The 13,162-nt window shown below is 46.8% G+C and overlaps 1 protein-coding gene across 8 annotated transcripts in view; it reads left to right on the top strand.

The window, feature by feature from the left end:
- DOP1B (DOP1 leucine zipper like protein B) overlaps positions 1-13,162 on the top strand; it is a 110,755-nt gene that overhangs the window by 39,959 nt on the left and 57,634 nt on the right. For 7 of the 8 annotated variants that reach the window (XR_004349670.1, XR_004349671.1, XM_032630347.1 and 4 more), the window contains 7 exons: positions 158-347; positions 2,106-2,204; positions 2,551-2,674; positions 4,601-4,710; positions 5,328-5,442; positions 8,064-8,184; positions 11,099-11,218. Coding sequence is in view for 6 of the 8 variants with exons in the window: in XM_032630347.1 (XP_032486238.1) it covers positions 158-347; positions 2,106-2,204; positions 2,551-2,674; positions 4,601-4,710; positions 5,328-5,442; positions 8,064-8,184; positions 11,099-11,218 (879 nt within the window). In the remaining 2 variants the exon portion in view is untranslated. Of the gene's footprint in view, positions 1-157; positions 348-2,105; positions 2,205-2,550; positions 2,675-4,600; positions 4,711-5,327; positions 5,443-7,110; positions 7,523-8,063; positions 8,185-11,098; positions 11,219-13,162 lie in introns of those variants that run through there. The other variant, XM_032630354.1, reaches the window with a different exon arrangement.

Below are 13,162 nucleotides of genomic sequence, written 5' to 3' on the forward strand. Positions count from 1 at the left end.
TCAGTTTCAGTGACAGCCAGCAGGTGGACAAACACAGAAGGGCGAGAGATGGCAGCATCTCAAAATGAGGAAGATGGTGCTTCCCGGCCAGGGAGAGAGAGCCGCGCCCGTGAGAGCCCGAGGGATGCGCCCTAATTCTATGATCTCCCGCCCACAGGACGGACGCGCTGCTCCTGAGGCTGTCCCTGGTGGTGGGCAGGGAGGTCTTCTACGCCGCCCTCTGGGGGAGCGTCCTGGCGAGCCCGTCCATCCGCCTGCCCGCCTCGCTCTTTGTGGTGGGCCACATCAGCCGGGGCTCGCCCGGCACGGAGCAGAAGTACATGCTGGGGACCGACTACCAGCTCACGGTGGGTGCCGTGCTCCCGGCGGCGTGGCGTGGCTGGCTGGCTCCCCGGCACAGGTGTCACCAGGACCACGGGGCGGGGGGCAGGGGAGGGGGAGGCGCGAGGGGGAGGGGCGGGGCAGCGGGAAGCAGAGGCGCTCTGAGGTTGGGCAGGCGAGGAGGCAGCATCCCTGCCTAAGCTGCGATGGCGGCGTTGGCTTCTAACACCTGCGTCACATTTGTGTCTTCACGCGAGGAGGGCCCTCCGGGAGACCCCACAGCTTCCACGTTACGGGTGGCCGTCGACAGCGCTCCGCGGAGCCTGGCTGGGGTCCGCTGTTGAGCCACAGCCTCGTTTTCTTCCCCTGCCCCTGTCACACCGCCCACTGCCCGCACAGTAGGCTCGCTCCAGCTGCTGCCGTCATCCCTGCCAACCTCCTCGCCTCTGGCTGCTTTCACACCTAGGTTGTCCGTGCCCAGGCCCCTCTCCCTGGCAGCGACCTGCCTTCTCATGACCTTGAAGAATGGGAACTTCCCAGATCTTTATCTCTTTTCCCCAAACTTAGCATTTGTTTAATGGCCTGCAGTCTGTCACCACCTAGTGGTGGACCCAAGGCTTTGAAGTTAAAATGTTCAGAAACTGAATCCGTCATTAACAAAGTTGCACCGATTACTTACCCCTCTGAGTCCGTTCCTCTTTGCAAAGTGGGAATAATAGAGCTTCCTCACGGGGCTCTCAGAGGAAAAGAGTGATGAAAAGGACCTCTGCTTAGGGCAGAGGAGACCCTCAATAGTCACGTTCCCTTCTTCCCTGCCCTGTCAGTACCACTTTGTTTCTTTCTCCGTTTTCACTGCCCTGCCTCAGCTTCTTTGGTCTCGTTCCTGGACCATCACGTAATTTTCTAACCGGTTTCTCCCCATCCAGTCCTTTTTTGGTTGCTAAGAGATTCACTTTGCTAAAACATAGCTTTGTTCAGATCTGCACTGTGCTTGCAAAATACCTGTTTCCTGGAGATAAAATCCATCCTCAAGAGTATTCTAACAGTCCGCTCCCAGCTCACCAGATGCCTCACTCTCCAGTTCAGGCCCATTACACTCCCAGAGCTGGCTGCCTGGCCTGGCACGTCTGTGATGCTGTCTTTGCTCCAGCCAGCCCCTTGTCCTACGCTCACGGCCTGTCCCTCCTCTCCTCCGTCTCAGCGAATCTCCTGCCTGTATTACGAAAAACTCAGCTCACCCACAAAGCTTCACTGTTCTCCCCAGTTGAAAGATCTCTCCCTCTCTTCTTCCTGGTTCTCATAGCTTTTTGTTACCACTTGTCTTATGGCTCTTATCTATTATGCAGTTGTATTACATCTATCTATGCTCAGAAAAGACACCCAAAATGTCTGCTTAATTGGTTTGGAGTCCATTTGACTGACTGTCTTTGGAGTTTTAGTGTAGCTGAAAGTTCCTGTTGGAACCTAAATGTATTTGTTTCTGGGATTATAGAATGTGAGGTCTTAGAATCTGACGATCTGGTCCAGACCCCTCCATCTCTGAGATGGCACAGTGGGGGCTGCAGCTGAAGGTCTTCCCGATGTCACACAGCGCCCCCTAGCGTCTGGAGCTAGAACCAAGTTTCCCATATTTAGATCTTATTATTCTGTTCCACACGATATAACACGGTGGTTTCAAGATTCCCAGGAAAAATTTTTTTCATTTTTATGACTGTAAAGAGTAGCCTGCAAACGATGTCCAGTGTCTCGGGCATGAAATGTTCGTGGCTTTCTGTCTTTTGTAGGTAAAGTCCTTATGTGCATCCCTGCTGGACTCAAACGTGCTGGTGCAAAGAAATAACCTGGAGATTGTCCTGTTCTTCTTCCCATTTTATACCTGTCTGGTAAAAAGCCGTTTGTGTTCTTCGAGGGGAGTCGCTGGTCTTTCCTGAGGCCGTGGGGTAGACGGGAGGGGTCCGAGCCGTCTCGTCTGGAGGGGAGGGCTGCCACTCAGTGACCACTCTTTGCTTTCAGCCATTCAGGGTCCTCGGTCATTTCTGTGAGGGTGGTGTTTCCATAGCGAAAATTGAATAGCCTCTTTCCCTGGGCAGCGTGTGAAAAACCAACCCCTTTTGAGAACCGCCTCTTTAAGATAAAGCTTTTGTAGACTGGTAAGGAGGGGTCACATGTCAGAAAGACAATTTACTATGTCCTCTCCTTGCAGTATAGTTTTCTCTTTCCTCCTCATAGGATTCCAACGAGAGAGCCATCCCCCTGCTCAGATCTGACATGGTGCGCATCCTCTCGGCCGCCACCCAGACCCTCCTGAGAAGAGATATGTCTCTGAACAGAAGGCTTTACGCGTGGTTACTAGGTACTGAGTAATACGTGGGAGTTGACAAGTCAGAGTTAAGCTGACACCTTTGAGTGCTGATTTTTGGAATAAAGTCGCAATCTTTTTGATCCATTTCTGAATCACAAAGTGTGGAAAGATAACGCGGTGACTGAATTGGCACTGGTCAGCTGAGTTCTGCTGCCTGCCCCGCAGCTTTGGTTATTTTGCAGCTGTTACATAAAAAAACAGAGGTAATGGGATTTTTAAAATGTTAACCGAATTCCATTTTAAGAAGCTTGAAAGATGACAAAATAATGGTCGCTAAGCCTTATTCAAGTAGGAGTTTCATGGGATAAGACTGTGTGTGAGAAAACCCAGAAACATGGAATATATGTAAAAGAAAGTTTTGTCTGGATGGGAACGTTTGTGGCATTGACACGTTTGGGGAGATATTTGGATGACTTTGGAAGAGCACGAGAACCCTGGTTCATGTTTCTGTGAGCATTTGTTCTTGTGAACAGACTGCAGACCTGTAGGAAAAGAGCCGTTGACTTGTTGGTTGGATGGAAGGCTTCAGGGGGACAAGTCCAGGAGATCACAGGGCCTAAAATTCCCAAGTCCGTGTACCTAAGAGAAGGTGGTTTACAGAGCGATTGTGAAAAAACTCCGTAGCTTTTTTTTTTAGAAAGACTTTATGTTTTTAGTGCAGTTTTAGGGTCACAGCAAAACTAAGAGGAAGGTCCAGAGAGTTCCCACCTCCTCCCTTCTCCCCGCCAAGCACGGCCTACCCTATCACCAGCATCACTCACTGGAGTGGCACGTTTATCACAGTCGAGGAACCTACACTGATACCTTATCATCAGCCACAGTCGGCTGTTTACACAGGGGTTCACACTTGGTGCTGTGCATTCTGTGGGTTTAGACAAAGGTATAATGACATGCGTCTACCATTATAGTGTCACACAGAGTATTTTTCTGTCCTAAAAATCCTCTGCTTCTCAGCTTTTTTTTTTTTTCTCCAACCCTCATAGATCTTCTCATACCAATATCAGGAAGTCCTCTTAACCTTTTCTTCCCCTAGTTGTAAAACTTCCAGAAGTCATAGCACAGAAGCTTATGAAGGGTTTCCAGAAGGATATTCACAGGCTCTTTGAGCATTTTTGTTAAAAGGATGATTTTGTTAAATGCATGGCTGCCTTCCAGTGGGGCTCGGCACGCTGTATGTAGACAGGAGCGGCTCCGACTTGCTTAGCCACGACCCCAGGGGTCCAGACTCTCTGCTTAGAAAGATGCTGTTCCTTGCCCTGAGGACCTTAGAGACTTAACCAAGGCTCAAAATGAGGGCATGTAGTTGAGAATACCTTGATTTTTACGTAGTGCCATACAAATAAATACTGGTTTTTAAAAATGATACTCATTCCATTAGATCCTTGTAACCATACTTGTCAAAGACACTCAGGATGAATTCTTGGGGTAAACTAAATTGATGCCCGTTGAGATGGAGTTCTGCCTGTCTGATCCCTGGCCCACCACTGTCAGGAGAAAATAGGTCTCGGTTTTGCTGGATCTGATTTTGGTTTTCTGTTGGAGGAATTCTATTTTTAATAACGTCAGAGCAAAAAAAAAAAACAACAACAAACCAAACAAAACAAAACCAATAGGGGCTTCCCTGGTGGCGCAGTGGTTGGGAGTCCACCTGCCAATGCGGGGGACACGGGCTTGTGCCCTGGTCCGGGAAGATCCCACATGCCGTGGAGCGGCTGGGCCCGTGAGCCATGGCCGCTGAGCCTGCGCGTCCGGAGCCTGTGCTCCGCAGCGGGAGAGGCCACAACAGTGAGAGGCCCGCGTACCGCAAAAAAAAAAAACCAAACAAACAAAAATGTCAGAGCATGAGACCTTTGCCCAATAAGGTGTACTTTAAATGTATAGATTTCTTTACAGCTCATGGTGCTTGTTCTTTTATAGGTTCAGATATTAAAGGAAATACCATTGTGCCGGAATCGGAAATCTCAAATTCTTATGAAGACCAGTCCTCGTATTTTTTTGAGAAATATTCCAAGGATCTTTTTGTTGAGGTAAAGGAGCATTTCTGGAAAGTAGATCCCAATTAGGGCATTCCTGACCGTGGTTCTTCAGTGGAGTTCCTTGTGGGACCTCAGAAGTAGACAGGGGGGCTGTTCCTTAGTACACGGTTGGGAAAGTCTCGTGTATGGTTGTCCCTTGGAATCTGCAGGAGATTAATTCCTGCATCCCCCTACCCCACCCTACCCCCATGGATACCAAAATCAACAGATGCTCAAGTCCCTCATATTTATAACTTGGCCTGGTATTTGCATATAACCTGTACTCATCCTCATACCTTAACCCGTCTCTAGATTACCTATGATACCATCTCTAGATTACTTACGATGTAAATGCTTTGTAAATAGTTGTAGAATACAGTGTAAATGCTGTATAAGTAGTTGCCAGTGCACGACAAATTCAAGTTTTGCTTTTGGGAACTTTCTGGAATTTTTTTTCCCGAATATTTTCAATCTGCAGAACCCACGATATGGAGGGCCAACTGTAGTCACCTCGTGCGGCATGACTGCTTTTACTTCTATCCCAGGGCATTTAACAACTAGAACAACCAATAAAGTCATACTGTACTTAATATAATACCCTAATATGTGGCTTTAAAAACAAAAAATAGGGTCTGGCTGAGATACTGCACCAGAAGTTCCCTGATGCTGACGTAGAGGAACGCCACCACATGTACCTGAAGCCTTTCCGCATCCTTACCAGTCTGCTTGACAAGCCAGAAATAGGTAACGTTAGATGAGCTTTACCATCATACACCATTAAAATGCTGGTGAGATACAATCAGTGAGTTATTTAGAATACAGTTTAATCTTTGGAAGTTCAGAATCTTGGAGTAGTTTAGTCATGCTGTGTGTTTCAGTTTTCATCATCTGGGCACCACTTAAAAGTTTTGCACAATTACTTGAACGTTTTTGTGAAGAAATTATAATACCTTTGAGCTGTTGTGCTCGTCTGCGCGCGTGCCTGTAGGGCACGTACAGTACTGACCTTGTGAGAACGTTTCTTCAATCAAATCATTTCTTCAACTGAGCCTTGATTGTATTCTCAAGCAAATAGGGGACGTTCCTCCATCTTCTTGCCTTGTGACCCTGGGCAAGCCCCTTCTGCTGTTTGGGCCTCACTGTTTTCCTCTGTCAAATGAAGGGGTTTGAACTAGACTCTGGTTCCAAAAGGGTCGCCCCTTATATACCGTGGTCTTCTGGGCACCCATTGAGGAAAGCGACCTTCTCTTCCTTCCTTTAAAAAAAGAAACTGGGGCTTTCCCGGTGGCGCAGTGGTTGAGAGTCCGCCTGCCGATGCAGGGGACACGGGTTCGTGCCCCAGTCCGGGAGGATCCCACATGCCGCGGAGCGGCTGGGCCCGTGAGCCATGGCCGCTGAGCCTGCGCGTCCGGAGCCTATGCTCCGCAACGGGAGAGGCCGCAACAGTGAGAGGCCCGCGTACTGCAAAAAAAAAAAAAAAAAAAGTAACTGCCTCAGTATCCATTCACTGTAAGATCTCAACATCTCATCCCTTCAACATGGTAACAGGGAAGGAAACCCCCTTCTCCGTGGGATTCATCCCTGATGGCATCATCTGAGCGCTCAGGACGTGCCCACTGTCCGGTCGCCGTTTGCAGAGAACGAGAGCTGAGGGTGTTCGTTAAGTTCCTCCTCCCTCTAGCCTCAGGATGGGGACCCTTTGTTTATGCATTAAGAGACGGGCATGGGGCATCTGTGCAGCAGGGAAGGTGCTAGGTTCTAGGTGTACAAAGGGAAACAAGGGCTTCTGGTCGAGGGAGACTGAGGTCCTGGTGTGTTTTCACTGTTGTTAATATAATGGTGACATTTTTTTGAGCAGTTATTTTGTGCATCGTTAATACGCATCTCCTTGCATACTTCTGTACCTCCAACAACCCTAGGGTAGATTTTCTTATTGTACACATTCTACAGAGGGAGAGACTAAGGTTGAGCAAGGCGAAGTCATTTGCCAGGGGCCACCCAGGAACTGGGACTCAAACTCTGAAGTCTATTTGACTCCAGAGCCTGAGCCCTCTTTGTCAGGACTCTTGATGCTTCCTTGATGGCACTCGGACGGCCCATCCCGAGATGTTACTCATGTAACACCAGTGAACTTGGGTACCAGGACAGGTGCAGCCCTGGCTGCTCTTGACAAAAGTCAAAGCACGAAGAAGCTTTTGTGCCTCCAAGCTCCACCCTTGGAGATGGGTGTTTTACGTCAAGGCCTTGAATTGAGCCAAGTAAAGCATTGAGCTAGCTTGGGCTCCAGGTCATATTTTCTGGAGGGGGTGTGAATGGCAGGCTTCTGCCCCATCCCAGCAAATTCGTCCTATCTGATAATTTAGTTTTCCAAGGAAAGACACACTTGAGGGGCAAAGGAGTGGATTGATAATGTAGACTAGAAGGCATAGGAGGGTCATAGGTCAGTCTTATCTGTGCTTTGGCCACCAGGCTTTAGCCACGTCCCCATTTCTTCCCCTGGAATCCTGACCACAAGCTTTCCTTCACTAGTAAAAAGCATTTGGCAGTGCTATGCTATAGATAAAATACACCTGGGGCTTATCGTGGACAAGAGACCTTTGTCTTTGGAAGCGTAAGAGTTTAGATTATTTGCTGATTCCTTGTTTGACAGAGCTTTTGTTTTCTCTGAATCATCCTGTGTTCATTCCTCTGAATACATGAGTGGGAAGTCACGCCCTCCCTTCAGGCCTGCTGGTTGATGTTTGTGGAGCAGAAATGTCCAGCCGCCTTCCAACTGCCTATCGGGCAGGGTCCAGTTCTTTTGTGCCATCTGAGGCTTTTCTGGGTTGGTGTTATTTCTTTTGTGTCGTTCTAGCTCAGCAGTTAAAGAATTCAGAATAGGAAGTTGCCCTACTCTGTTGGTGCTTCTGTGGAGTGACGGCCTCTGGCCAGGCAGTTTCAGTGCCCTTAAAACATTTAGCCCACTCCCTGCCTCCTTCGAGAATCTTCCTGGGGCAAGTTATTCAGCTTCTGGGCCTCAGTCCTCTTGTCCCCTTGTAATCAGGACAGCCTACCTGATTGCATACCTGGTTCTGTGGCTATTGTGAGGATTCAATAAGTTAATAGTTATAGAATGCTTAGAACAGTGGCCAGCACACAGTAAGCGCTACAAAAATGTTGGCAGTTTTCACAGATGTTATTCCTCCAGCTAAAGGTGTCATTGTCGCAACTAAAGTTTCCATACATTTAAGACTATATAAATTATCTATGTGTTAGATAGTTACTCTCAATACGCTTTATACGTTTGTCACTGATTTACAATGGATTTTTTAAAAAAATTTTTGATTATTAATTTATTTATCTGGCCGTTTCCTTTTCAATTGCAGGGCCTCAAGTTGTTGAGAATTTGTTTCTCGAAGTCATCCGGGCCTTTTATTCTTACTGCAGAGCTGCTCTCGGCTCTGATCTTAAACTGAGCTACGCTCAGAGTGGAAATTCACTGATAAGGTACTGGTGGGGCTTCCAACTTCACTCTTCCTCCCTCCCTAATGCCATGATTTTTTTTCTCTGTTTACCAAAAATTGTGAAGTGCTCGAGAAAGTGGGGATGCAGAGGGTCAGGCCACGCCTTAAAATAACCTGTGCTCTTAATCGATACGAATCGACTCTTCCCTATTGAGTATTGCGATGATTAAAAGGAGTTTGATCTTGTCTCTGCTCCACACTGGGAAGTACAAACCGTATTTACTGATCAGGTGTGAAAAGTTGCTCAACAAAGGCAACTGGGTCTGGTTTACAAGTGGTGAGTGACGGGGGGGGGGGGGGAGGGCTGGCGGGGAGGTCAGGTCAGGAAGTGGGGCGTAGAGTGGGTGTGAGTCCTTCAGGAGACCAGTCAGAAGGAGGGTAGCAGGGAGCAAGGCGAGGGCACCCCAGGGGCATGAAGGCGCTCTGGGGCCCTGGAGGCAGGGTGAGTGGGGTTTGGGAGACAGCAGACGTGGCGATAACTTAAAGTGTGTAGTTAGCCATCAGCCCTGTGTTTTGTTTTGTCTTTGTACTTTCTAAGGTAGTACAACCTCTTCCTTTTTACTTTACTCTTAATATAATTTCCTTCTCCCTGACTCGGCATTGGGTGTATTAAAAATTTAAATCGATTAGAAGATTTTTCTGGTTTATTAATTGTAGGTGTACCAAGAGTCTTTAGTGTTTGCTTGTTTCTAGCAGAATGAGAGTAGTTTATTGTTTTCCTGATATGAAAGTAATAATCTTCATGGTAGAGTATACCAATATTTGAAGGCATCAAGGGAAAAGATATTATCCATAATCCCAGTGCGCTTCAGAGAAAAACATAAAACATTTGTATTTCTTTTCAGATTTTCAGTGCATAAGTACACAGGTGTCTATCATTTATTTTTAAGGTGGAGTTACACACTACCTGTTTAGTTGCCTGTTTGTTTTTTTTTAATGCAAGTTGTGAATAGCTCTACACACTTCTCCTGTGGAGGATTGTGGTTGCCTTTAAGTCCTCAGTAAGGAGTTACACTTATTTAAGAAATCCTGACTGATTGACCAATCTCTTATTGATTGACTTTCGGGCGGTTTCCACTTTTTCAGTATTTCAAAATTGATCTCAGAGAGGCAGCAGCAGTAAGTGGTGGCTTGAAGCAAGATATTAGTTCCCTGCCCAGGAATTGGACCTGGGCAGCCTGGGTGAGAACCAGGAATCCTAGCCGCTAGACCAGCAAGGGCAAGAGACTAGGCTCAAATTTTCCTTGGCTCCTGCCTCCGTTTGAAAGCAAGACTGTTTCAAGGAGGCAAAAACTGTAAAAGCAGGTGCAAAGTTTATTATTAGAGGCACAGCACGACAAGTGGGAGAGCACACAGAGAAACCGTTTATTTAAGTTTCTTTTTCCACACCTGACCTGCCCTAGGACCCTCCCCGATATGTGTGTGCAGCTTTTTTTCAGGACGGATTCCAGCCCAGAGGCCCATGGCGGGGGCCTTGGCATCACCTGTTGTGGGGTGGCGGCCCCTCCTTTCTGACCCCCAAGGAGCCTTTCTGCGCACACGCCATGTCTCCCTTGCCCCAAGGATGGGAAATATGTGACCTCTCCATCTTTTACTCAGACAGGGTTTAGCCCCTCTCTGTTCCTGCCATGACTGTTATGGTAAAGTGTCCTCAGGAGACAAAGCCTGGCTGTTTACTCTGTTTCTGCTGTTATTTCTCTTTCGAAGTGCAAACAGGAGGCTGGATGTAAAGGCCTAACCTGGAGCCCATCTATCTCCTGTCTCAGGAAATGCAAACAGGAGGCTAGTTGTAAGTGTCCAGCCTGAAGCCCACCTTTTTCCTGCCCCAACAAATGTAAACAGGAGGCCAGTTGTAAATGCCTAGCCTGGAGCCCATCTATCTCCTGCCTCAAAATGACATTGTCATGATATCCTTATGCCTACATCTTTTTTTTTTTTTCCTGGCCGAGCTGTGCAGCATGAGGGATCTTTGTTCCCCGACCAGGGATTGAACCCATGCCCCCTGCATTGGAAGTGCAGTGTCTTAACACTGGACCACCAAGGAAGTCCCCCTTTGCCTACATTTTTGTGTACCTCTACAAGGATTTCTGTAGGATAAAACCCTAGAATAAATTTCCTGAGTCATAGAAGATGTGCATTTAAATGTTAGCCAAATTTCCCTCCTAAATGGCTGTACTATGTTATTCCACCAATAGTGTATGTAATTACCTATGGTTGGACTAAAACTGGTTTTCCACATTACATTCTTTTTTACAATAGCTCTTTTTTCTTTAATTTATTTACGTATTTATTATTTGTTTTTGGCTGTGTTGGGTCTTCGTTGGTGCGTGAGGGCTTTCTCTAGTTGCCACGAGCAAGGGCTACTCTTGCGTTGCAGTGCATGGGCTTCTCATTGCGGTGGCTTCTCTTGTTGTGGAGCACGGGCTCTAGGTGCACGGGCTTCAGTAGTTGTGGCTTGTGGGCTCTAGAGTGCAGGCTTAGTAGTTGTGGCGCACGGGCTCAGTAGTTGTGGCTTGCAGGCTCTAGAGCGCAGGCTCAGTAGTTGTGGTGCACGGGCTTAGTTGCTCTGCGACGTGTGGGATCTTCGCGGACCAGGGCTCGAACCCGTGTCCCTGCATTGGCAGGCGGATTCTTAACCACTGCGCCACCAGGGAAGCCCTACAATAGCTCTTAAGCTTACTTCTGAGGGAATGGATCAGTATAAATACTGTTTAGGATGGCACGATGCATTCTCTTCCCTATATAAGAACAGTAATACTTTTTATCTATAACCGAGTTTGTCAGTCTCTCTAGAAATAAGTTGTAAATGGTACAATGAATTCGTTTTTCAGACATGGCATTCCCGTAATACAGGTTTTTTCGTAGATATATTTACAAATATCCCTCTTCCTTTACAGTACAATAAAAGAAAACAGAAATGCCTCGGAGATTGTTAAAACAGTGAATTTGCTCATCACATCCCTAAGTACAGACTTCCTCTGGGATTACATGACAAGGTGCTTTGAGGACTGTTTTAGGTAAGTCTCCAGTTCAGGGCTTGTGAACATGTGGGAAGGAATTGAGGGTGTCATGCTTTCGTAGCTGCTTGTTGTGGTCAGATTATACTTAACTCGCTAACGCTGGGTCGTCTCTGCTGAGTACACGATTGAATTCACTTAAAATCGTAATAGAACTAAAAACAGTGCCATTGAGAAGGTTCACATGATACCGAAGCTTCCTTATTAAAGTCGAACTTCAGAAACTCATCTGTGCATTTTCTGGTTAGGTCGATCTAATCGGCTTTCTTTGCATGGTGCCCTTGGAGCCCTAATCTATTCAAGAAGCTTAGTTTTGTGGTCCTGGGACTGGAAAGAGTGTTTTTGAAATCATCAGTCATCATAAATTCTTATTGAAATTAGTGTGTAACTGTCAGATGAAAGCATTCATGTTCTAAGCCACTATAATCAGCTTTCCCGTCACTTTCAATCTGGTGACTTGCACCACCTCCAGATTGCTGGCGGTGGCGTGCTCAGGACAGCAAACTTTCCTGAGGAGTCCTTTCCCGTGTGATTTTCGCGGTGAAGGAGGACTGATGTAATCTCTCAAACCCCATTTTGTCCTGTGAGTCATGCTGTGAAACTTCATTCTTGTCACGTCCTTTGGAATGCTCTGTGTTCTCACAATGTCTTCAGTACCTGCAACTGTAATCAAAGCATAACTTATTAACGTTTGCCGCGGGCCATCCCCTGGACACCCCCAGGAGAAGCAGGGCCATCCATCATATAAGAAAGAGGAGCTCAGAGATGTGAAGTACCTTGTGTGACATTGCACAGCAGATCGGCAGCAGCTGAGATCAGAACCAGGCGTGCCCGACGTCCCAGCTGCTCCTGCCATGCCCTTTGCCTCGTCTGGTGCCAGGCCCCAGCAGGTGTTCAAACCTGTGATGAGTAAATTAATTGTAATCGGATCCACGGCGGACAGCAAGGCCATGTTATACTGAGGCTAGAGTGTATTTTGGTCAGCATAGTTCCATTTCAGAGTTACGAGGAGTGCTTTCTTTAAAAAAAAAAAAAAAACAAAACTATGAAACATTCCAATGTAAGAAAGGATGGGAAATGACGTCAGACACTCACGAACCCATTGCTGAAATTATAGACCACACTTGATCATTGTTTTTCACATCTTTTTTATTAAAGGAATAAAATGTTGCTACCCAGATAGAGCTAACTCCCCACCTTCCCAGCACTTTTCCCTCCTTTCATCCCAGCTTTCATCACTGTTCTGAAATTCATGTCTGTCCTGTGATACCTGTGTTTTTATAACATGTGTATCCAGAAACGATATAGTCTGTTTTGTCTGTTCAAATTTTATATGAATACTATCAAGTTGTATATAACATTTTGCAATGTGTTGTTTTGGGGGGTGGGGTGTGGTCCACAGCCCTTTGGAGATTTATATACACCTGGTTCATTCATCTTAGGTATAGTAGTCCAGTGTGTGAATAAACCAGTTTCAGTCTTTTCATTGTTGCAAATAGTACCCTGGTGACCGTGTTGGTCCTGTCTCTTTACACACAGATACATGGGTCTCTTTAGAGCAGGCACCCAGCGGCAGAATCTCCCAGATGTAGTGGTTACAATTCTTCGGTCCCTTACCAAGATAAATGCCAAGATAACTAAGCGATAATTTACAATGAAGAAAATTGACTCAGGTTGAATTGTACTGTGATAGCTAGACGAATCCAAAATTACTGTTTTGGGAACTAGTATGTTGACTTTTTAACTTACGTATCCAGTTGCCTACTTCTTGAAAAGGAAGTGTTGAGCTTGAGAATAAGATAAGCCCAGTGGAGTTACACTCCTCTGTGGGAGCTGAGAAATTCTAAGCAGCTCGTGGGGATGAGCTCCTGGTGACATGCAGGGGGCTGTCTCTGGTTGCTCTGACAGCAGATTGAACAGCTGTCCTGCATTCTGTCACCAGGC

The sequence above is a fragment of the Phocoena sinus genome, chromosome 4 (genome assembly GCF_008692025.1).
Source record: "Phocoena sinus isolate mPhoSin1 chromosome 4, mPhoSin1.pri, whole genome shotgun sequence".
Classification (NCBI taxonomy): Eukaryota; Metazoa; Chordata; class Mammalia; order Artiodactyla; family Phocoenidae; genus Phocoena; species Phocoena sinus.